At 53.5% G+C, this 23,343-nt stretch overlaps 8 protein-coding genes across 8 annotated transcripts; 3 read left to right on the forward strand and 5 right to left on the reverse strand.

The window, feature by feature from the left end:
- Positions 1-128: 128 nt before the first annotated feature.
- ASPACDRAFT_51909 (uncharacterized protein) lies at positions 129-2,504 on the reverse strand (the record flags this gene model as incomplete). The annotated part of the gene is made up of 9 exons (XM_020202541.1): positions 129-518; positions 594-1,100; positions 1,156-1,298; positions 1,349-1,381; positions 1,443-1,519; positions 1,580-1,663; positions 1,735-2,233; positions 2,298-2,313; positions 2,376-2,504. The coding sequence occupies 9 exons, from the start codon at positions 2,502-2,504 to the stop codon at positions 129-131; spliced, it is 1,878 nt and encodes a 625-aa protein (XP_020056419.1).
- A 1,164-nt stretch (positions 2,505-3,668) lies between these two features.
- Positions 3,669-4,465, forward strand: ASPACDRAFT_42661 (uncharacterized protein; the record flags this gene model as incomplete). The annotated part of the gene is made up of 2 exons (XM_020201131.1): positions 3,669-3,969; positions 4,032-4,465. 2 exons carry the CDS (start codon positions 3,669-3,671, stop codon positions 4,463-4,465), a joined length of 735 nt encoding a protein of 244 aa, XP_020056420.1.
- Positions 4,466-4,725: 260 nt separating this feature from the next.
- ASPACDRAFT_27918 (NAD(P)/FAD-dependent oxidoreductase) lies at positions 4,726-5,952 on the reverse strand (the record flags this gene model as incomplete). The annotated part of the gene is made up of 1 exon (XM_020199522.1): positions 4,726-5,952. One exon carries the CDS (start codon positions 5,950-5,952, stop codon positions 4,726-4,728), a length of 1,227 nt encoding a protein of 408 aa, XP_020056421.1.
- Positions 5,953-6,256: 304 nt separating this feature from the next.
- Positions 6,257-8,401, forward strand: ASPACDRAFT_118004 (putative C6 transcription factor). The gene is made up of 3 exons (XM_020196123.1): positions 6,257-7,187; positions 7,242-7,531; positions 7,591-8,401. Exons 1-3 carry the CDS (start codon positions 6,315-6,317, stop codon positions 8,222-8,224), a joined length of 1,797 nt encoding a protein of 598 aa, XP_020056422.1. The 5' UTR covers positions 6,257-6,314; the 3' UTR covers positions 8,225-8,401.
- A 4,135-nt stretch (positions 8,402-12,536) lies between these two features.
- On the reverse strand, positions 12,537-14,598 carry ASPACDRAFT_28691 (uncharacterized protein; the record flags this gene model as incomplete). Its single annotated transcript, XM_020199585.1, has 10 exons — positions 12,537-12,763; positions 12,832-12,927; positions 12,982-13,049; positions 13,103-13,309; positions 13,373-13,450; positions 13,516-13,691; positions 13,745-13,939; positions 13,997-14,160; positions 14,221-14,263; positions 14,317-14,598. 10 exons carry the CDS (start codon positions 14,596-14,598, stop codon positions 12,537-12,539), a joined length of 1,536 nt encoding a protein of 511 aa, XP_020056423.1.
- Positions 14,599-15,071: 473 nt separating this feature from the next.
- ASPACDRAFT_1868529 (aldo/keto reductase) lies at positions 15,072-16,539 on the reverse strand. The gene is made up of 8 exons (XM_020197918.1): positions 16,457-16,539; positions 16,249-16,395; positions 16,070-16,174; positions 15,817-16,013; positions 15,682-15,766; positions 15,572-15,627; positions 15,371-15,516; positions 15,072-15,303 (listed from the first exon to the last, which is right to left on the reverse strand). The coding sequence occupies exons 1-8, from the start codon at positions 16,523-16,525 to the stop codon at positions 15,134-15,136; spliced, it is 975 nt and encodes a 324-aa protein (XP_020056424.1). The 5' UTR covers positions 16,526-16,539; the 3' UTR covers positions 15,072-15,133.
- Positions 16,540-16,959: 420 nt separating this feature from the next.
- On the forward strand, positions 16,960-21,066 carry ASPACDRAFT_51914 (uncharacterized protein; the record flags this gene model as incomplete). Its single annotated transcript, XM_020202542.1, has 8 exons — positions 16,960-17,135; positions 17,205-17,314; positions 17,377-17,488; positions 17,549-18,267; positions 18,359-18,360; positions 18,812-18,885; positions 18,944-20,429; positions 20,488-21,066. 8 exons carry the CDS (start codon positions 16,960-16,962, stop codon positions 21,064-21,066), a joined length of 3,258 nt encoding a protein of 1,085 aa, XP_020056425.1.
- A 102-nt stretch (positions 21,067-21,168) lies between these two features.
- ASPACDRAFT_51915 (uncharacterized protein) lies at positions 21,169-23,092 on the reverse strand (the record flags this gene model as incomplete). The annotated part of the gene is made up of 4 exons (XM_020202543.1): positions 21,169-21,797; positions 21,862-22,107; positions 22,161-22,931; positions 22,987-23,092. 4 exons carry the CDS (start codon positions 23,090-23,092, stop codon positions 21,169-21,171), a joined length of 1,752 nt encoding a protein of 583 aa, XP_020056426.1.
- Between the last annotated feature and the right edge of the window lie 251 nt (positions 23,093-23,343).

Consider the following 23,343-nt stretch of genomic DNA (forward strand, 5'->3'; position numbering starts at 1 on the left):
AATGCTTAGGCCGCTCGCTGGATTATGTCCCTATCAAAACATTTGATATTCCCAGTGCTCATCCCTTCTTCTATGCTACTGCAGGTTCCAGCTCCAGTACATTCAACATGATCGACCAACTCGATGGTTCACGATACTGCGAGAACAGCAACCGCCCAGGCCGGCAGATTCACGGTAAAGCTGCCATGACCCGTCACAGTCGAGGTGGTAGGAGTAATCGACACGTCGTGCGGATAATTACTCACGAGCTCGCCGCCCGACAGTAATTCCAAAGATCCCTTGGTGGTTCCCGCAATATTGACCGTCACGTTCTGGGCCGTCGACCCGTAGTTCGCCAGCTTCACATAGTAGACTTTCTCTTCAGACACAGAAGCGACCCAATAGACAGGCCCAAAGTCTGCAGAGCTTGAGACGGGGAGGATAGTGGTCCCCCGGTTGGTAGAGAATAACTTCTGTACATAGAACGATGTCGATCCGGTGATGGAATCAGGGCTAGAATCGAGTCCGAAAAGATCCGGCTATTGCGCGAAGAGACGATCTATTAGCAACCGTGAATCCATTTGATGGGGAAGGACACATAAGATAGTACTTACCGACCACTCGGCCATGTCAAAATGTTCGAGCAAGGGCGCAAAACTCGCCATCTTGACAACATCGCTGTTGCGTTCCAGACCAATCATGTACACGGCTTCGGCACAACTGCCCTGCATGTAGCTCCAGTAGGTGGTGCTCCCATCATTACCAGTCGTGCTGGCGTACTCCCCAACCAAAAGGGGATGATCACGAGAATAGTTGTCAAACTCGTTGAAAAGAGCGACAAAGGAGTCGGGCGAGAGATAGTGGTGGATATCGGTGTAGGCCCCCGTGGGCAATGTTGCCGGGAGGCAAGAGCTGGAGGTCGTCGAGGCAATGATAATCAAATCGGGATACTGGGCATGGATTGCATCGTAGATCGCCGTGAAGCGACTGGCGTAGGTGCTACATCCGCCTTGCACGTTGTCTTCATTGCCTACCTCGATATACTTCACTGGCCAGGGCTCCGTGCGGCCATTCTTGGCCCGGAGCGCACCATATGTCGTCGCGGTAGAGCCAAGTACGTACTAACCCTCCAAGTCAGTCGCTCGAGTGGAGTGAATTCCGGTGTTAAAGACATACCTCAAGCTCGTTGAGGATATCATCAATGTACGGGTCCAATGCTGAACCAGAGATGATACCTCCCCCCAGAGAAAGACCTGCCCAGACGGCAAGAACTGGCTCCATTCCCATGTCTTCACACCAGTAGAGGTATTCGTCGAGGCCTAACGGCTGAATTAGCATAATCTCTTCCGTGCAGTGCTGAGGAACTTACCCAGTGCATCGGTGTTTGCGTAAGTCCAATCGCCTGCAAGCCATTAGTTAGATCTCCAACTGTGTGCTTATAGTACGAAGGAGATGTGTCATACCTTGGCGACCTGGTCGATTGACAACAGCGCCGATAGTCTCATTCCATTTCCACCGATTGCTGGGACTAGCTCCTTCACTGTGCAGAGAATAGGACTCAGTACCACAGAATATCCCGGTTCGCGACCGTTGAACCTACAGGTTATTGCCTCCCGGGAAACGCAGGAAGGACGGTTTGATCTCCGCAAGAAAGCTGGCGACGTCATTTCGCAACCCGTTTTGTCTGCACAGCATGATAATGTTAGACAATGGTCGAGCCGGAGTGTCGAACTAATGTCCATGAGGTAGACTCACCGTGACTTGTATGTGGGTGGGAAAAGCTGCACCAAGCCGAAATTAAGAGACTTTCCAGCCACCTTCGAAGCATCAAACCGCAATTGCCACTCATTGTCTGCATCGGCAGACTGACTAGACTTGAAGGTCGTCTCGTAGGATGTGAACTTGCTGGTAGTACTTTTCACTGTGATGTTGTGGTCTGCATAGACGATCCCGCTCGAGGTTCCCACGAGCCGGAGATTGACCGTCCCCGAGTAGGCGCCTTTGATGTAGAACGAGTTGCTGTACGTAGTAGCTAGAACGGGGACTCCATTGTAACCTGTATTGGCAAATCCTACGTAGCCGGTGGCTCCGGAGGGGACTGTGACCTTGAGGGAAGAGGCAATGGCACTGCTCACAGGATTGGAAGTATCCTGTGTGATGTTGACATTGCCTACGGCGGCATAGGCAGTCAGCCCGGGGCTGGTGCCCTGGAACCCGTTGTTGCGAAGCACCTGGGCATGAATCCCCCCATCGCCTACATTCGAATTAGCTGATTCAGAGAAGACCCAGAGGGATGAGAGATCGATTGGACATCGCACCTGAGTTGTTGATATCCTGAGCAGGGAAATCCGGAATTAGTATGTAGCCGGAGCGCCGGGTAGACTATCATCACTGACCTCAAACATGATGCCGTAGAGTAAAGGGCTGGATGCATTTCCTCCAGACTTAGACACGGTTAGGTCAATGGCTAGCGCCTGACCCGCGAGCCAAGTCACGGCCCAGGCTGAGAGGGAAGCAAGATGCATGATGGTGAGCCAAATACTTCGGTGCGTTCCGTATAACCCACCGTCGAACCAAATACTCTCCATGGGGCATTGCTGAATATATTCTCATTGGGAGTGCTAGGTTGCGTCCTTAATGTGCCGCGATATGCGAGTGTGACTGTCTACATGCATGCAAACTTCAAAACCCCGCATGATGGGCAGAGTCCACCGGGAAATTACTCAGGGAAGAGCTTGCAGAGCTGCAAGGTACTTCCAGGTACTGACACCATCTGTCAGGGCATGGGCTGATGGAAGGCGTGATTTATGGAGAAATTAGATTGCTTCCCGGATAAGCGAGGATAAGGTGAGGGGACCTGCATAAAAGCTGGGAAACAATGGGAGGTTCCCCGCATTTCAGCCGGATAAATGCACTCAGTCATTCAGTGACGACCTATACGCCCTGTCCTGATTTGCTCCATCCATAATGTGCCCACTTCCCCTCACGCCAGCCCCAGAGCTTAGCCGCAGAGTCAATTACTCCCTCCTGCCTTGCGTCCCTACTCGTGACGAGGTTCTGTCGAAGGGACTGCCACGCGTTAGGGCAAAGATGCTCCGTTCAGTCATACATAGCCCATGATCGGCACCATTATTGCCGGGAAAGGTTTGCATACAACTGTGTTGAGGCACCAAAGCCAGTATCTTGCACGAAACTCGGCTCATAAGCTCAAGCAATTAGGGTAGGCAGGGCCCCTTAAAACAGCCTTTCATGCCAGGTCTTTCGCTCGGATTCTTTTCGGTGATCTACTACTCTGTTGACGTCTGCTTTGATCGAATACTGCATGATGGTCAGCAGAGTCGAGTTTAATCATTGATGGGATCGAGCTTGTGCGGAGTCAAGACGTCGCGGGGGTGGGGGACAAATACCCCAGCAGTGGACCGTATACGACCTTGCGTTGCCCCAGTCACGATGAGCATAAAGCATAAGTCCATTTTGCGAGTTGTGGACAGGTCTGGGAAAGGCGTAATTAAGCCTTATGGTTAAAAGCATTCGAGTAGTGGTCAACACCGCCAATTCTGAGTCATGTCGATAACAAGCCGGAAGGGGATTCGGGTAGAATCGGAAGGATCCAAGGAGTATAAATAGAGAATGATCTGAATCCTGTACCGGGGATCATATCAATATCATATCAATACATGCTACTAGAAATGTCTGCGCGATTGATCCCTCGCCCGCCCTTTTTTCACTCCCTCGTTCACTCCTCCTCGACGGCTGCGGTGCGCCCCGGGTTTCTCACTTCACTCAGTTCATCCTATGTCAACCCACGCCAGCACGTAATAGGCACCGACTGCATCACTCAAGTCATTCCTGCCTCCGCTGTAGCTGGCGTCAGTGATGAGAGAGTGCTCGCACTGTTTACGAGCGGCTTTTTTGGCGGCTTCGTTTTTGCCCCGGAGTGGCTGCTGTTGACAGCTGTTGGGGGAAGAATTCTACCCGTGGGATATACCGGTCCGTATCTCCTGAGCCAAAGCAAGTCATGAGAGAGCTCGTTAATGGAAATGATGACCCAGGCTTTCTGAGAGAGGGCCACACGGCCCAAACTCTCTGGCGGCGGGCGCATGTCTCCGACTCACGCCTCCATCCCGTGGGCACCTGTTTCTTCGGCACATTCATGATTCTAGACAAGCACATTGCGATTGAGTCAGAAGTGGCCGAACCCAGTCGGCGAGCTAGTTGGATTGACTACGGCTTTGGGTCGGATGAGTCCTCATTTGCGGGTTGTCACCGATTCCAGATCACAAGAATTGAAGATACTGGCGGGGAAGGCCCGAGCAAGACAGACTCAACCACCGAAAGCCAGGTGCAGGTTGAGCTCCAATCATTCCAGTGTAACCCGCAGAAAAATGTTCCTTTCGGTTCTGAGATTTTGAAACAGTTCCATTCCCAGTATGCGAGGTTGCTCTTTGCCAATGGCATCCAATCGGTGTTACTACAGGGAACTTGAGCAGCCCCTCCGATGATTGCATTCAATGCCTACGGCTGGTCCGAGGAGCTTGTATATGACTAGGAGTTCAGCCTTCATTTATCATCGTGTTCAATAGCCCACTCCACTCGAGATTGACGATGACCCCACAGCTTGGAGTATCGATATAACTAATCTTGAAATCACCCTATCTTACTATAATTACACAAAGCTACTTGACAAAGAAAATAAATGAAAAATCAAGCACGACAATTGATCGTGACAGAACACGGCACGCCCCGTCAGACAACCTGAAGAATCTGCTGTAGCAACTCGTCTGAGCCTGAGCCAACTGGATTCGCAGCCCGCAATGCTTCATCGGCATCCTCAGGTGGGTAGATCAACTTCTGGTTGATGTAGCACTTGACGCGCTTCGCCACTTCCCCGGACATCTGGACATGCCGCTCCCAGCCACCCGAGATCACCGCACCCCAACCGCCCAAGTCCAGACAACACAGATAGGCTGCTTGGGAGTATTTGACCATGGATTTACGCAGAAGATCTGCTGCTGCATTATGACCCGCTACCCTGCCCAGTTGCAGGGCATGCTGGCAGGACATCAAGGCATAGTGCCCTTCATTGTCCGCCATGGCGCACGCAGCATCCCCAGTGACAAAGACATGTTCGGCGGACGGGGCACGAAGCCATTCATCAACGAAGACTCGTGCGAGAGTGTCTTTAGGGCCCGGGATCTGCTGAGTGAGAGGAGTGGCCCGAACCCCAGCGGTCCAGATGGCGGTTTTGGTAGCGATGCGTTCTCCGGACATGAGGGTAACTCCGTCAGCATCAACGGCCTGGATTCCCGAGCCCAACCGACACTCAACCCCGACCTCGCCTAAGGCCTGCGCAATGACCGGACGCGGTCCCGGCCCCAGCTCAGGGCCAAGATCCTCCGCCCGATCAACCAGAATAACCCGCACGTTGGCAATATGACTTAGTCGCCTGGGTAGCTCCGCAGCCAATTCGATTCCCGTAAAGCCAGCCCCGCAGACCACCACGGTATCTCGTGCAGGGCTGGGGGAAAGAGACTGGAGAGCAGCAAGATGCGCGTCAAGCTTCGCAGCAGACTTTAGGGAGTCCACGTCAAATGCGTGTTGGCGAAGCCCAGTGATACTTTGCGGTTGGACGACGGAGCTTCCAGCCGCCACTATGAGACGATCATAAGGGACTTCGTATTCGGATCCATCGATGGACTGTGTGCGAACAATGCGCGCGTCGGAATCAATGCTTTGGGCGGTCCCCGGGCAGAACTCAATGCCAGTGGCAACGAAAAGGGGACCCAGAGGGTGGGTCATGTTGCCAGCGTCTGCCTCGTAGAGACGGGGCCGGAGAACTAAGGTTGCACTGGGAGCAATGACCAGGACTTTGATGTTGTCGGTCTGGTTCGCGAGGTTGATGAGGCGCTGGGCTGCCAGGGCGCTCCAGAGCCCGGCAAACCCGGCTCCCAGGATGACGATTTTGGCTGGCATGGTGGAATGGTGTTGGAATAATCTAATATATGAGTGAACGATTATCGGTGAGTGGTTTACATTAGAGATGCATCGTTTCTAGATTTATAGAGCAATGAATTCCGTGGACGGGATTCCGGGTACTACCTTAGTATTGATGTAATTGCTACTCTGTATACACAGTGACAGCAATTCCTCGAATACCCGCGGGGGATTCCCGGGTACCCGGCGCTAGTCTGCATTGGGCATAAATGCTGAGTCATCCCGCCCACTTCCTCTCCACTCTCCACTCTTTCTTTCTTCATCTTCTTATCGATAAACCAACCCATTATCAACTCGCCTTCCAGCATCCATCGCCATGTCAAAAGACCTTTAGACTCACCATGAGTTCCAAGGTTACCCGTTCATCGCTCGCATGCTTACCCTGTCGGAGTCGACATCTCAAATGCGATGGCAAGCGACCCTCCTGCAGTCGCTGCGTCGAAGTGGCTCAAGCGTGCGAGTACACCCGGTCGCGTCGCGGGGGTCTGGACCGCGCTGCGCTGGCGGAACGGCGCAAGCGCTTGGCCGCCGCTGCAACCGAGACTGCAACCGAGACCGCAACCGAGACCGCAACCGAGACCAACTTGCTCACCACCATCACCAACATCCCTACTTCAACTTCCTCCCCTCCATCAAATTCTTCTTCTCACCCGCAGACACACATCGATCACTCAGGACAACCAGTTTTACTCGACTCGTACTACCGCCATTTCCATTCTTTGCATCCTTATGCACCACCCCAGGCCTACTTCCAAACCCTCCTCCGGGATCCCAGTAAAGAGGTCCGATGGAGGCCTCTGCTTGCCGTTATGTGCTGCATAGGTCATATATATCATGCACACGCTTGGTCCGACGTTTTGGAGGAGCAATCTGAGACCTGCTTTGCACAAGCCCCTCCAGGCGACCCCGTCCTGGTTCCGTCCCGACTCCTCTACTCCATCGCTCTGTTCTGGTATGGACGGAAGGAGCAAGCATTATCTCAGAACGAACAAGCAGGACGACTGGCAAAAGAGCTAAAGATGTATCAGTCACCGTTTGGATTCACTCACGGTGGTGGGGATCGAGTTTTGCAAGAGTGTTGGCGGCGGGCGTGGTGGGCGGTCTATGTTCTGGACTTATTCTTCGCAGGCACGTTGGGGACGATGACCTTTGCATTCCTCGATGTTGAGGCCACAGCGGGACTTCCATGCGAAGAACATGAATATGAGTCAGGTGTAAGTTTAAAATTCCATCTATCGTCACCGATTCCTAGACTCACGCGAGTATAGGTAATCCCAGCCCCGAAGACCCTCCAAGATTTTGACTGCCGCGAGTTCGCCCTCGATGACCCGGTCTTTTCATCCTTTACCTACCTGATCGCTGCCGCGCGATGCGCCGCAATGGCTATTGCGACCGCTCCAAGGAATACAGTCAAAGAAGACTCAACAAGAGTCATGCAGACCGCCGATTCAATACTTGACGGGTGGTTGCTGCTGTTGCCTCCGAGCCGGAAGCAGCTCATGAGTAAAAACGGCGAGATCGACGAGCTCATGTTCCAAGCGCACTTGCTCATTCACGTGTAAGCATGTTGCCCAATGCTCTTGTCCAACCCAGCTGAAGCTCACCATCCTGCACAAGCGCCTCCATCGGCCTACACCGGCCGTTTTCCGACCTCAAATTCAACCCGGTTGAGGATCTCTCCAGCTGCGCCCGAGACCCACCTCCAGACGCCCCTACCCCCGAGTTAGTCAACGTCCACACAGTTCGGGTCTTACGATCCGTCGAAGCTCAGGTCCGCCTCTTGGCCCTCCCCGTACAGCAATTCCATCATACCCCATTTGTCACCTGCATGATCAGCGAGGGCACCTTATCGCTGCTCTCCGCCTGTTACTGCCTGTTGGCAGGCAAGGACCTGACCATCGCACGCGACCAGATCCGGATGATCATCGGATGCCTCAAGACACTGGGCGAATTGTGGCCCCGGACCGCCAAGAACGTCCGCGAGATCCAGACGATCGCGAGCCACGTGCTTGGTCTCACTTCCGCAACGGCGGCCAGTGTGCGCTCTAGGAAGAGTTCCGGCTCGAGTGAGCTACCCAGTCTCAGTCACGGGGAGGGGACACAAGCCTCGGGAACTACGCCAGAGGCCTCAATGTCCGGCTCCGAGTCAGATGTCCTTCTGTCTTTAGACTCTCTGCAAGATATGTGCGGGTGGTTCAATATGGGGGACTTGGATGCGGATCCGTCGTGGGGTCTAGGTATTGGTCTTTAAAACCCAGGTTGGAGGGCACACTTACTGCTGGCAGTAATCTACACTATATATCCAAAATACAGAGATAATACCATCATCGCGATACTTGGGGGGTGCTCAGACCGTCGTTGCTCCTAAGAGGACTAAGACCATTGGTCGCGACAATGAAAGGGCCTCATTTTGCAGCCACAAATTCACTACCAGTAGTCTACATAGACTTTCAGATAATGCTTGGTTATGTTCTGGGTGGCGTTGATTATCCTATGCCAGCAACGTCCTGCCCTCCCCCTTCTTGTAGGTCAGAATTGTGAGATTATATGAAGATAATAGATCTCGTAAATGTGAGTCTGAAGTTGAGCACAGCACGAAACCTAGGAGCAGGTTGCGTGAGAGCAAATATATATCAAGCCATCGGAACAGCTATCACAACACCCAAACACCAACAATGATAGCAATTAACCCACAGACAGGCATATGCTCACGATGGCTAGCGGCAGCGCCAGTGAACATGGCTCCAGCAGTGCTGATAGTACTGGACGACACTTGCGCTGCGGAGGCATACGCCGTAGCTTTGACGGTGGCGAAAGATGATGCTACAGGTGTGCTGACGGGTGATTTCGACGGAATCGAAGTGTAGGCAGCCGCAGCCGAAGATGTGTATTTTGTTTCACTGCCCTTCATGCTTGCAGACGCCATTGGGTTGGGTACGTTCTGTGCCGTGTAATCACCATTGGACGCATAGCTAGAAATAGTCGAGACGCCTGATTCAGATCCAAATGGGGAAGAATCCGGTGCGGACTGGGAGGTGTTTGACATGGAGGCCAACTCAAGGGTGGAGTCAGGGTTGCTCGGCGCGGTGGTGCTGGTGCCCTTGTTTGAGGCAGTGTCGGGGTGGGAACCGGAGGAAGAGCCGGATGCAGGGCCTGAGTCAGAAGCAGGGGTGATTATAGAGTCAGTGGCGGAGCTGTGGCTAGAATCTGTGCTAGCGGCACTGTCCAAGGCAGGCTTGGATGAATCCTCGACAACGGGACTAGAAGGTTGGCTGGATGAGGAGCTGGAGGACAGACCAAGTGAAGAGCCGGACACAGAATCCGAGGAGTCTGAAGGAGAGCCGGAAAAGGTTCCAGCGGAGAATTCTGCAGAGAGGCCTGCAGAGGAACTTGCAGAGGAAAGTGAGGAGGAATCCGCGGAGGAGTCTGCGGAGGAATCCGCAGATGAACCTGAGGTGGAGCCTAGGATAGAGTCTGAGATAGAACCAGCCCCAGCTGGAGACTCAGAGCTAGAGCTCGACGCGAATGGTAGATAAGCTGTTGCAGAACCAGAACCAGAGCTAGATCCAACACCGGGACCGAGATTCAAGCCTGAAGTCAAACCGTCACTTGAACTAGAGGTCAATTCTAGGACAACTGCTCCAGTTCCAGTAGAGGCAGATACAGTCTTGGAGCTAGAAGCAACATCATCCACGGAGGACGTGGCAGCTGCCTCGTAGTGGCTGATTGTGCTGGCCAGGCCATTACCTCCTCGACTTCCCGCGACACTGTCTTCACCAGCCGCAGGCACCGCAGTCTGGGTATAGCGCGATGCGGAATCAGATGCGCTTGCAGGGTTTGAATCAGTTGCTGCGACAGCCACGGTTGTCTTAGCTGGAATGACCGTGGTCCCAGCCACCAATATCTGAGTACTTGTAAATGTGGTCTGGGCGCGAGCAGGGCAGTTGGTGACGCTAGCAGCGCACAAGGTAATCGTCATCGTTCGGGTCGTCAACATTGTGGAGGTATAGGAGCCATCATCGACGACGGTTGCAGTGGCTGCAACGGGACAGATTGTGGTTGAGACGAGAATAGTTTCCGTAGTGAGATATGTGGTCTTCTTGGAGGCAGGACAGTTAGGGATGGTGGAAGGGCATGCAGTGATTGTAGCGGTGCTAGTGGTGAAGACTGTGGATGTAGTCAGGGCAGGCCCAGCAGAAATTGATGTCGTCGCATCTGTGCTCGGCACAGTACTAGTAACAGCGGAGCTAGCAGGGAGACCAGTAGGTGGCAGATTCGAGGAACCTGGAGTCATCACTGGAGCCGCGGTCGATTTGCCTTCGGTCAGAGTAAGAGACAGTGCAGATGAAGAATTGAGTGGAGGCGCTGATGAAGCCACCACCGACGAGGGCTTGGGAACTGAAACTGGGACAACCACCGGTGTCGTGACAGGAGTGAATGCAGTGTGACTTTCTGAGGCGGAAGAAACGGCAATGCGACTGCGGCTTACTACAGCAGATGACAACCGAATAGGCGTGGAGCAAGGTATAACAACCGATGACACTGGAGAAACGGATATGTCACTGGGACTGGAAATTGGTGACGAAGAAATCGCTGCTGACGACACTGCCAGACCGGGTGAAACGGGCCCAGAAGAAGCAGCAACAGTACGGCTAGGGCTTACAATTGCCGACGAGGAGATTGCTGCTGAGGGAATCGCCACAACGGATGAGGCGGGTGAAGACGCAGCAACAGCACGGCTGGGGCTCACAATTGCTGACGAGGATATCGCCGCGGAGGAAGAAATGGCAGACGATGAACGCACCGGAGTCGAGCTCGCCACCACTGCTGATGAAGAGGTAGGTACTGGGCAGCTCACGGTTTGAATATTCAAGTGGACGTTGGCAATTTCCATGTCAGGTAGATATGTATAATCGTCGGTAGTGCATTGAATGCTGACAAGGATCTGAAAGTCTGAAACCGTGGCATCCCAGCTTCCATTCACCGTCATCCAACCACTATCAGTAGATGAAAGCGTGACTTCGTCATGAATAATATCCAACAGGAGTCCCGAGGCAACATCAGACAGCCGGTAATCGATACTGCAAGAGACGGCCACATCGGAGTCAAAGTCATCTGCCTTAAGCCTCCAAGAAGCCGAGGCCACGTACGTTTGCCCAACTTGTGCATCGGCAATCGTCTGGTTGAGTTGGTAGAAGTTATAATCCGAGCCTGACACAAACCTAAAACGACAGAGTTAGAGTAAGCATTCTCAATCAAAGGCTGCGTCTTTCACTTACACGCATTGACCACCTCCTGGAGCATCATCGTCTATCAAGTCAAGATTGGTACTCCATGACACGTCTCGCCAGGTGGTACTCTCGTCGTCGGAGAAATCGCCGTCTTGGACCAGTTCCCCGGTCAAGGTGGTCGTGGCAGCTGCACACTGGGACGTACAAACTACTTCCGGTCCCAAGAACGAGACGCTGGAAATCTGAAGCGTGCTCGTCGAAGCCTGCGAGCAGGTAATGCTCAACCGGAGAGTCGCCTCGGTAGTCGTCGACTGCCATTGTCCCATTATCAAATCCCAACCGGTGGCACTTCCATCTGAAGACCAAACGTAGCCATAGGTCACAAACCGGGAAGATTCCTCCGTCACGGCGTAGACATCCATCTCGCAGTAGGGATAATCCCCGTTCGAATCTGGCTCTCCGAATAGGTTGGCGTACATGTTGAATTGGTAATACGGACCCTCTCGCAGCGAGATTGGTTGCTCCAGCACGAATCCATTCTGCGCGGTGCTATAGGGTATCTCACTAGGCATCGCACATTAAAACATGTGAACGTGCGAGAGAATAACACTATAGCAACTTACAGATAGCCTCCATTGTTTAACACCTCCACTGGTCACGATCGAGTATTCGTCCGAGCTCGAGGTCGAGGTCCAGGCCGACTCGTCTGTGAAATCGCCGTTGGCCACTGCATCGCGGGTGACTTGGGTACAGACGTCGATGTCGGTGGCATAGACAGCACCAATGCTGTAATTTACGAGCCAGGCTAGTGGCCACAGAGAACGAGTGAGTTTCATATTCGATATCCAATGGATTGTGGGTGAATGAGAGAATGACACTGGCGACCAAGTTAAAGGAGCGGACTGGCCACAAGGGCCGATGTGAACTCTGGGAAGGACTGAGACGGAGTCTGCTCAGAACCGCAAAGTCAATCAGGAACTTTCTACCATTTATAACATTCTCTAGGCTGGCAGTGGGCCTCAAGTGGGTGTCATCGTCGGAGGTCGGCGTCTCCGTCTCGGGAAGAATTGCCCTCAATTCTACGCCAACACGAACTACGCCCCACTTCCATCGCTAGTTTTGCCCCTCGATTGATCACCCCGGAGGAATGGGTCAATCAAGCCGATGATTTCCCCTGAAAAGTTTCCATTCTCAACTCTGTTGACTCGGTAGACATGATAAGCAGCTGAAATACCCACCAGCCCTGATCCTGGGGTTGAAGTCATGCACAAGTTCCCATCGCCTCAAGATCACCACGTAGTGAAGCATCGAGTTGCTACCTCCGAAGTGACTCTAGAGCAGAAATCTAAACCCTCGAGTCACAGCCTGACCAGGCAGCCCATGTTCTTCATTATCGTGCCGCTGGCCACTCGAGGCCCCCATCTCGGTACCTTCTTCTCGGTCCAGCCGCTTGTTCAGACGTCCCAGGTAAAGACGCAGGATTGTGGCAAAGATGATGGTCATAGATGACATTGCGATGTTCACGCTGAATGCCGTGATATATCTTGGTGATGCCGAGTCTGTCATCAAAATAATCAGTCAACCCGTTTGACTAAATTTGACTCATCATGTTAAAAGGACAACTTACTCGGGTAGAGATAGGGGGTATAGATCTGGCAGACATTGCTCAAACAGTTGATCAAGGCAAGAGCCGCCGCTCGCTTTGTTGCGGGACGGGGGAGAACTGTGTCTTGTTAGTTAATGTGCTTTTGTACGCGTGGCATGTGGTGCGCCATACTGTTGGAGATGTAGCCCAGAGCCACCACATAACTGGAATAGATTCCAGGAAGCATGATACACATCGCCCTAATCTCAGTCAGCCTCAATGGCCAACAGTCCCAGAGAAAGAAGGAGCATACACATATCGTGCGGCGAAGGAACTGCCTGCCATGGCGAGGATGAACGACACAATGGCGAGGATCGGAGGCAGGGCGATATGCAGATAGCGTTCGCCCGTCAAGTCGGCGTGCCATGCATTGATCAGGACGAGAATTGTGCCAATCAAATATGGGGGTGTCGTGAGCAGCAAGGTATCAATATTGTTCTTCCCAAGCCCAGCCATTACACTATCACCTGTCAGGATCGAATTACTTCACAAAGAGGATTCCATAAGGGGCGCAGAGACATACCTCGGGAAAAAGGTAGTTACAGCTCCTGAAGCTGTGCAGCCGTAGATGGTTCCCAAGAGGAGCCAGGCTTTGATGTCGCTGAACTGAGCGTTAGCTGCAATTGCTCTCTTGGGCTCGAGAGCTCAATCTCTTGAAGCTCTTACAAGAATGCCAACTTGGCGCCATGCAACATAGATTGGTGTTGCTGGTCTACCCAATCATCCTCACCAATGTCGGCTTCCAACCGCCAGGCAGCCAGGGCTTTCTCTTCCTCCGACAACCATCGCGTGGTTCGTGGTAGATCGGGAATGATGAAGAGCGCGATGAACGCGGCAAATACCTGGTCCCAACTTTAGTCCCTCTGTTTCAACCCCCGGTTCGTCGTGCACTTACAGTAAGCGATCCTTCGATAATGAATAACCATCTCCAAGCGCCAAGGCCTCGTGCGCCATTCAATCCACTGGTTATACCTGCCGAGATGAGACCCGAGAAGGCACCTGATAGCAAGGAACCGGAATATAATAGTGCAGTTCGTTTGCCGAGTTCTTTGCGAGTGTACCAGGCGGAAAGCAGATATAGGCAGCCGGGCTAGGGAGTCATCAGCATGGCGTCAATCATGCAATTCGGTTATGTTAGCCCACATACGAAATATGCGGCCTCGACAAATCCCAGAAAGAAACGGCAGAGTAGTAGACCGGTGAAATTGTGCGTGGCAGCAGTAGCGCAGGAGATCGCACCCCACACGAGCATACACCCAGGGAGGTAGAGCGATGGCTTTCCCAGCTTGTTCAAGATCATGTTGGATGGCACTATGCGTGGATCCATCAGTCTGGAAATGCTAAGAATGGATATCAATCAACCAGACTTACCTTGCATAAGCAAGTATCCGATGAACAGAATGCTGACCGAAAGCTGGCAACAGGTCAATTATGCACTGCAGTCCGTTTCTCCGGGCGTGTATCTACCTGATACTGGTCACCCTTCAGATTCAAGTCTGTCTCCAGCCCGGCCAGCTTGGCGGCAGCAATGTTGTTGCGGTCCAGGTAATTCAGAATGTACATGATCACCATCATGATGAGCAGCCGAATGTCCACTTTGCGCACCAATTTCTTCTCCAGCTGCTGCCGTTCATCGTCGGGGAGGTTGCGAATGTTGCGTACCAGGTCGCTGTCCTGGCCCTTGGTGGTATTCCCATCGTCGCTGTATTCGAGATGGTCGGAAGTGACATCTTTCCTGATATCGGCCATGGTTCTTGGTATTGAAAGTCTGCTCACGAAATGAAACTTGGGATGAAAGTGAGATCAGAACCAGCAGACCTGTCCACAGCACGGCCAAGGAGACAGAGACTGACCAGGATTGTGCCAAGCTTAAATGGGGAAGAATCTGGGGTAATTCCTGCTGCTCATAATTGCGGGGTAAGACTGGCCTGAAGCAAGGGCTGTTGAACCCTTGATTTGTATAATTCGGAAAAGAGCCAGGGCTGTCGGATACGAGATCTTATTTGCCTCTTTTTATCCGGGGAGGACGTCAACCACTTGACACACGCGAGGGCCCCACGGTCATCATCTCACACCACTGACCTTATCTCGCAAGTGACGCCAGTCCATTGCGTTGTACCATATAGTATCCAGTGTAGCTCAGCCTCTGCACTTTGCATGTTCTGCCTGTAGACTCTAGGGTTGGATGGTTGTTACATTAGAGGCCATTGAGTGGAAGAACTCGGATAATCATCACATTCATCAATGTACTGTATACTGTATCCTACTGCATTCTACATCAAGCCTACGCCTTCAGTCGTTTCTGCTCTTCCGCCCACGCCAATGCGCTTTTCCGAGCACTCTCTTCGCCCACCTCGCCAAAAATGTCTACCCCCAAGCGGGCCGGGAAGTTCATGCGTTGATGCTTTTCCAGGGATTGAATCGCATTGAATGCCTCTTCGGGCAGCACAAAATCTAGCTCGACAAATCTATGGTCAGATCTCCATCCCTAGTATCCGATAGAAGTCGAGATAGTGCATACCTTCGAAATTGCTCTGGATTCTCTCGGGGGTGACCGACTTGGGCAGCACAACGGTCCCGCGCTGAACCGCCCAGCTGATAAGCACCTGCGCTGGGGTCTTACCCAGCTTCTTGGCCGTTTCGATGACGAGAGCATCATCGACCGCGCTAAATCAACGTTAGTTACTGTACCTGCAGTCGGAAAATGCTTAGTGCCACCTACCGCGGGATGTTATAAATGTTATTTCCGAGGGGAGAGTATCCCTCCACCACAATCCCCTAGACACAGCACCGTTAATCACACCGTTCAGACACAATCCCTAGTAAACTCACTTGTTGTTTAGACCACTCCAGAAGGTCCCGCTGCTGAAGATAGGGGTGCGCCTCGATCTGGTTCACGGCAGGGGGGATTTTAGCTCTGGCAATACGTCAGTCAACTCATCTTCTCCATGCGACGCGCACACGAACGTCTTGAGCAGTTCCTCGATCTTCTCGCGGGTGAAGTTGCTCACTCCAATGGAGCGAATCTTCCCCTTGGCCACCAGCTCCTCCATTGCTGCCCAGGTATCCTTGATCGGCACATCAATCACATCGATCAAGCCCGTCTCCTCGACGATCGGCTGGTTGGTTGTCGAAGAATACCGGAACGAGACCGGCCAGTGAATCTAGATCATTAATCAGTCACCATCCGGGATCCTTGAACGCCAGGGTTTCCTCCTACCAGATAAAGGTCCAAGTAATCGGTCTGAAGGTCGGCCAGGGTCTTGTCCACGGCGGCTTCGACATGTTCGGGCTGGTGGTGGGTATTCCACAATTTGCTGGTAAGCTAGAGCCACGTCGCGGTCAGTTCAAACTCTTAAGGCATTTCAGATGAAGCGGATGAATGAAGTGTAAACGCACGAAGATCTCCTCTCGCGGAACTCCCGAGGCTTTGATACCATCTCCCACCTCTTGTTCGTTGCCGTAGATGGCAGCAGCGTCGATGTGACGATAGCCTCCTTTCAAGGCAGCAACGACGGCCTCGCGCACCTCGTTCGGCTTCGATTGCTGGAATAGCCGCATTATCAGTGTTCATCTTTCCGGGCGCTTCGTTCGTGAAGAAACATACCCAGGTTCCCAGCCCGACGGCCGGGATCTCATAGCCAGAGTTCAACTTGAAGGTACGTCCTGTAGCCATATTGCGGGTGGTAGATGGATGGGGTGTTGTGTTGGTGGGAAGAGGGGAAAGTTTCGTATGGGACAGATGCCACGCACGCAGCAAAATCAACAGAACCTTGGTCACCTGGAATCAATCTAGCCCATTTTTGTTAGCCCCGCGGTTTATCAATATCGAGCTCAAGTGACGCCATCTGCGCCTACCTCGGAAAAGAAGCGGGGGTGGTGGCTTCATGGTTCTTGATAGGGTCGCCGGGTGAATATCCGAGTTTCCTTTTCCGAGCGGTCGCACCTTTTCCGCAGCACCTTTTCCGGAATGCCTCGAGGTTCCAACAAGGACCGCGACAATCATTTTGTTGATGCTGCTGCTACTGCTGCGACTGCTGCGACTGCTACTACATTTCAACATGACTTGCGTATCCTCTCCTCGGATTCCCTCTCAATCATCAATTCTCCATGGCGCCTATCACCCAAATCGAGTATTTTCGGGTCCCCCCACGATGGTTGTTTGTCAAGATCACCGATGCTGATGGCAACACTGGCTGGGGCGAAGCCTCCCTCGAAGGGCACACGGAGGCAGTGGAAGGCTGTTTGGACGCCTTCGCGGCTCGCTTCCACGGCCTGGATGCCAAGTGAGCTAGAACTGACCAAGCGTACATTCTACATTCGCTCTGGCTAACTCTATTCCCCTCTCGGTACAGTGCAATCGAGCATATCTGGCAGAATGGCTATCGCATGGGATTCTATCGCGGAGGACCGGTCCTGATGAGTGCCTTGGCGGGAATCGATATTGCCCTTTGGGATCTCAAAGGTGAGGGCTCTTGAACCCTTGACTTGCTGTAACTCGAGCCTAACCATCTCGTTCTCTCCTAGCGCGCCGACTGGGTTTACCCATCTACGAACTCCTGGGCGGCAAAGTTCGAGATCAATTGCGAGTATATGCGTGGATTGGAGGTGACCGACCGGGGGATGTTGAGGTGCAAGCGTAAGAGCCACATTCCCTGTGCCTAGGGAGCCATGCTAACCTGAATTTGCTTCTATCTAGACGCGCCCGAATTACGCAAGGGTTCAAGGCTATCAAAATGAACGCTACCGAAGACCTGGCATGGTTGGACTCTCCCCACACACTGGATGCATCAGTGGAGCGTCTCAAAGCTGTCAAGGCACTTGGGCTGGACGCTGGCGTAGATTTCCACGGGCGCGTCCACAAGGCGATGGCGATCCAGTTGGCCCACAAGCTTGCCCCGCATGAGCCACTGTTCATCGAGGAACCGCTCCTGTCCGAGCACCCAGAGTCGATTGCCGTCCTCTCCAAGCTGGTCCCCATCCCCATTGCGCTGGGGGAGCGCTTACACAGTCGGTGGGACATCAAGCCATTCCTGGAATCTGCATCGGTCAGCATCCTCCAGCCGGATATCTGCCATGTGGGTGGCATTTCGGAGCTGCGCCGAATGGCGACCATGGCAGAGGCCTACGATGTAGCCTTGGCTCCTCACTGTCCGCTGGGTCCGATTGCCCTCGCGGCTAATCTGCAGGTGGACGCCGTCTCGGCCAACTTCGCGATCCAGGAGATGAGTGTGGGCATTCACTACAATCATGGATCGGCCGATATTGGGACGTATGTCAAGAATCCCGAGGTCTGGACGGTGCAAGACGGTCTGATCCGGTTGATGGACGGTCCCGGACTCGGGATCGAGCTGGATGAAGAGAAGATCCGGGCGGCAGCGGTGGATGCAGCTGCCTGGCGTAGTCCGAGCTTTCAGGGTCCCGGAGGAGAATGGCGAGAGTGGTAACTAATTGTAGGAGGGGATATGTATACCAAAATTAGAACCCTTCTCATCTCAGGTACTACTAGGGGTAGCTTTTCACTGGGAAGTAGCAAGTCCTTCCTTGTATTTACAAAATTCGACAGTGTAGGCGAATTCAAGCACTACATCAAAAAGAAAAAAAAAAAAATCGTAGCCTAGAATAGATACAGACTTATACTAGGTATACTAGGTACCTACTTACCTAGGGGTCATTGCCTACTTCTTCAAGGTATGTAGTAGATAAAGTGGCCCTCGTGTACAGAATTGGCGGTGATGGTCTGTGCTGGCGTACCCCGTGGGGTTTGGGGGGTTGGCGGGTTGGCGGGTGACTAATCCACTAATTTCCTTCCGACCCTCCGTTATTCGTGTCTTCTCCCCTGCATCCCTCCACTATTACTGTACATACATTTTGAATACTGCTTCATCCTCTGTTCCATCATCTTACACACCTCCCGCATCATTTGCACAGTCCTTTGCACACTCCGCTCATGGACACTCAGGCTGAACCCTCGCGCAAAAGACGATGTGGCAAGGAGCGAGTGCGCGTAACCCGCGCCTGCGACGCCTGCAAACGGTAGGCCAGTCTCCATCCACCCTCTCTTGGGGAGCACTAGTCTGAGTCAGTCTGATAGAAAGAAACTACGCTGCTCCGGGACGCTGCCCTGTTCACTCTGTCAGCGCACTGGCAAACCATGCGACTACACAGCCGAGTACAACCGGGGAAAACTCCCTCCCATTCCCCCTCGGGAACAGCCCAATACTCCTCCGAGAACAGAGACAGAGGGCACCGCGGACTTCCCCCTCGAATCTCCAGCCTCGCCAGTCAGAGGGAGTGGCTTTGGGAACGAAGCTCCCTCTCGCGGCTCTCCTGACGCACATCAAACCGACATGGAAGGTCACTATGTAGGACCTTCATCAGGAGTCTCCTTTCTCATTCGAGCCCAGAAGAGACTGCAAGAGCAGATCTCTCTCCCGATCAATGCCCCTATCTTCAGCTTTGGTGATGCCCCGTTGTCGAAGCTGGACCCGGCTTTTCTCCTGCTCCCGCCTCGGTTGGAAGCCGATATCCTCATTGCTCGATATTTTGATTTCGCCTTCCCGACCCACCGTTTTCTCCATCAGGCCCAGGTGGAGGGCTGGGTCTCCGAGTTCTATGGTCCCCTGCAGGATTCGGCGGTGGCGGGGCCTGGCAAGCGCGCCATCCGCGCCTTGGTTTTGATGGTCCTGGCTCACGCGAAGCAGTGTTTACCAGAGTCAGATCAGGGGATCGGAGCATCGGTCAACGGCACCCTCTACCTGGCGGCAGCGGAGCATCATCTGGCAGCGGAGACCGGCCCGGTGCGCTTGACGAGTGTGCAGGCTCGCCTGGCCCAGTGCTTCTACCTCCTGTCGCAATCTCGCATCAATCATTGTTGGAGTCTGTTCGGGACGACCGCCCGCCTGGCCATCGCCATTGGTCTTCATCGGGCTCGCAGGAGAGACCGGGGGTCTGGCTTCGATTATGTGGAGGGGGAATGCCGAAAACGCGTCTTCTGGTGCGCGTATAGTCTTGACAACTATCTCAGTGCGGCCCTAGGCCGTCCGCGCATCTTTCATGACGACGATATTGACCAGGAGCTCCCCTCAATCGCAAATGACAGCCACATTCTAGCCGACCAGATCCTCCCGGCGACGACATCAGCTCAGAGCATTATGCTGGCCCCCGTCTATCATGCCAAGCTGTCGGTCATTATTGGGGGCATTTTACATGATGTCTACGGGCCCCGGCGGGCCAGCGGGCAGGTGGAAGCGGCAGCGGCCGCCAAATACGGGGCCAGTCTGTCTCGCTGGCGTCAGGAGCTATCGGGATTCCTCGATGTGGCAAACGTTGATCTGCTCATGCTGACCTACCAACGACAGTACACCGTTCTCAATCTGGCCTTTTACCATGCGCAGGTCCTACTATACCGACCCTTCATTCTGAAAGACTTTGGTCACTCCACCGTCACCCGCCCTCAAAATGACAAATCAATTGAATCGGTCCGGAAGTACACCAGACTGTGCCTGGAGGCAGCCATGAAGATCGCGGCAATCGTCCGTGAGTTATGCGACCGGGGCAGGATGTATTCTACCTTTTGGGTGAGAGGGCCCAGCTTCGAGGACTACGTCGAGACCCACTAATAAGCCCGTGCCTTAGTTTACCCATTACTACACCTTTTCCGCGATTGTGGTTCTCTACGTCCATGTGGTCCAGGGCTCTACACAAGTGGACCGACCGGACCGACTGGATAGGTACCTTCAAATTGCTGAGCAAGCTCAGCGGGATCTCGCTTTCTGTGGCTCGCGCTCCTCGTTTGCACAGCGCTACGTGCTAGTGCTCGAAGAACTTCGGCAAGAAGCTCGAACAGCGATCAACCATACTCGGTCCGGGGTAATCGGAAGCCAGACTGTTTTCCCATCTACTCTGGGCCCACCTCCCTCACAGCACGGACATGGCAGCACCGAACCCGACGGAGCTGCAAAAGCCAGTGTGGGCGAAACCTTGTTCGGCCTCCAACCTCTGCAGACTGGAGCAAGACCTGCGGACAACCAGTGGATGGACCTGGCCCCTATGCAACTTCACCCGCAGCCCTCGCACAGCAACCCTACGAACGATGGACTCGGTGGGACAGGGATCATGAATATTTCCGACTGGGAAGCCTTGGACTCGCTAGCAGTTGCTGGACTAGGAGAGCTGGACTATCTTTTTCCTCTGGACGACTTTCAAAATGTCTAGCCTCTAGGCAGGCAGACTGCGAATACTCAATAGTAGGCTTCAGGCGACTGATCTCGAAGTGCACAGCAAGGTAGAGAGAGATTACATGAGACTTCAACATGCTCAAGCTAACAAGAGACCTTTGAGTAAGACTACAAGTCCGGCAGCCCCGGGATCAGGAACTTCGCTCCAACCTTGCTCGGGGACATAAACAGCGCGCCCCAGAGAGGCTCGCATCCCTTGCGTCCGATCGCGCCCAGATTCGGCGGCTAGCAGAGCGGCCTCGGTGGATTCGCCCGCTTGCAGCACTCTGATGAACGGATCGAGCGCATCCATCAACGTCCGGTCTCCTACTCGAGCTGGAGTAGCGCGCTGCAGAGCATCCAGTCCTGCCACACAAGCCTCGCTCCATTCAGCGGCTCCGACTAGTCTCTCTTCCTGCAATTTGTCTCCAGCGTCCCGCAAGGAGGCACCGACTGCATTGAGGAAAATCGCATAAAGTGCGCCCGAAGTGCCATCCATGTTGTTCTCCACCACCTTGGCAATGGCCTCCACGGACCCAACCACATCGCCGTCGGGGTGCACGCACCCGCCCTGCTCCATGTCCGCCAGCATTGCTCGGGCTGTCCGCGCCAGCGTCGAGCCACAGTCTCCATCCCCGACCAAGGAGTCGAAGCGATCGATCTCTTCCTCCGCAGCCACAAGCTTGTGACAGGCGCGGGTAATGGCCGCCGAAAGTGATCTATTATCCACTATTGTATCAAGATTATTGTTAGGTAATGACGTATACGGAGGGGTAGCAACGATTTCACTGACCTTTCAATCTCGATGAACTTGAATCTAGGCTTTGGGCCTTCTCGTCCGCAGCAGCAGATGATTTTCTTGCTACGGAAGATGTCTGCAGATGTTGGTGGGCGGTCCAGCCAGGACTCGATGCAGGGGCATCTAAGGCTTGTATCATTGCTTTGCTGGCTTTGAGCAATGTGATGCTAAATCCCTTTCCGTCTAGGCTGGTCATGTAAGCCCCAGCGTATACTCGTCTTGGATGCAAGTTGCGTTCACCTGCGTCTCTCTTGTTAGCCAAATTGAATCAGAAGGGGATCTCTCTAACTTACCAAGTCGTGCGATGACCACCTTCGTCATAGCTGAGAACTCGAGGTTCGAAACGCCACCAAGGTTGTTAACCATGAGCACCACATCTTCCGCATTGTCGAACCGGACATATGCTCGATCTTTGTCTTCCTGATCCAGTAATTGATCCAGCATCTGATCTACAAGAATGTTGATATCAGGTTGAGGCTTGAGCACGTAGCATCCTGGCTCATTGTGGATCCCCATGCCAACCTCGACCTGGTCTGTCCGGACCGTCAGGTCTGTGGTAGGCTTTCCCACCAGATGCACATGATCCAAGGCAGCCCCGACCGTGGCCAGATTCGCCACAACGCCCTCACCTAATTGATATAACTCCTTCAGAGTGGCACGTTCGTACTGCGCGACAGCCCCGAGGATCTTCTCCACGAGTACAGTACCAGCTAGCCCTCTCCGGCCTACCTTGCCACTTTTGCGTCGGCCAACCGACACGTCGTCCCCCACGACTAAGACTGCCATCTCATGGCCCGCGAGACGAGCTTTCTCTGCAGCGAGATGAAAGTGCAGGACGTCCCCGGTGTAGTTCATGATTATCAGCAGTGTCCCAGCCGATCCACCGGCCAAAGCAATCGCGTTCTGGATCTGATGCACACTTGGCGATGCAAACACGGATCCGGAGACTGCAGCGCTGAGTAGGCCATCGCCAACCAAGCCGGCAAACGAGGGCTCGTGTCCCGCACCACCGCCAGATATCAGAGTCACTTTGGCATTGCCGTCATGGCGGGAGTTAACGATTGCTGCAGTGCATTAGCAGTGGCTCGTATTGGGCCGGCTTTGAATCTCGTCACCCACATTTATTCTCTGGGTCGTAAATCAGCGAGGGGTGGGTCAGTGCTAGGCCCTGAAGCGCATCCTGCACGAGAGTGGTCCCGTCGTTGATGAAGTGTCTGGTTGCCATTGTGCCGAGCGTGAACAAATCGTGTGATGCTAGTATGACCGCAGCTTCAGCTTCTTTGTGGCGACTTTTATCCATTTACATGTTTGCCATACCCTTTTCCTACAACGTGAAGTATCCCGGACCGCTTCGAAAGTCAGCCCATGACGGGGATACAAGTCCGGCACCCTCGGTCGAATTGATACTCTGGTGATGATATCCGTCCAAATGATTGCAAGACACAGACTACGTGCGAGAGGAATAAAGTCCGAAAC

The sequence above is a fragment of the Aspergillus aculeatus genome (assembly GCF_001890905.1).
Source record: "Aspergillus aculeatus ATCC 16872 unplaced genomic scaffold ASPACscaffold_7, whole genome shotgun sequence".
In the NCBI taxonomy this organism is placed as follows: Eukaryota; Fungi; Ascomycota; class Eurotiomycetes; order Eurotiales; family Aspergillaceae; genus Aspergillus; species Aspergillus aculeatus.

Coding starts and splice junctions, on each gene's coding strand:
- ASPACDRAFT_118004 (XM_020196123.1), top strand. CDS start 6,315: ATGAGTTCCAAGGTTACCCGTTCATCGCTCGCATGCTTACCCTGTCGG. Junction 7,188..7,241: donor AACATGAATATGAGTCAGGT/GTAAGTTTAAAA, acceptor ACGCGAGTATAG/GTAATCCCAGCCCCGAAGAC. Junction 7,532..7,590: donor GCGCACTTGCTCATTCACGT/GTAAGCATGTTG, acceptor ATCCTGCACAAG/CGCCTCCATCGGCCTACACC.
- ASPACDRAFT_1868529 (XM_020197918.1), bottom strand. CDS start 16,525: ATGGCTACAGGACGTACCTTCAAGTTGAACTCTGGCTATGAGATCCCG. Junction 16,396..16,456: donor CCGTCGGGCTGGGAACCTGG/GTATGTTTCTTC, acceptor CGGCTATTCCAG/CAATCGAAGCCGAACGAGGT. Junction 15,304..15,370: donor AATCCAGAGCAATTTCGAAG/GTATGCACTATC, acceptor TTGTCGAGCTAG/ATTTTGTGCTGCCCGAAGAG.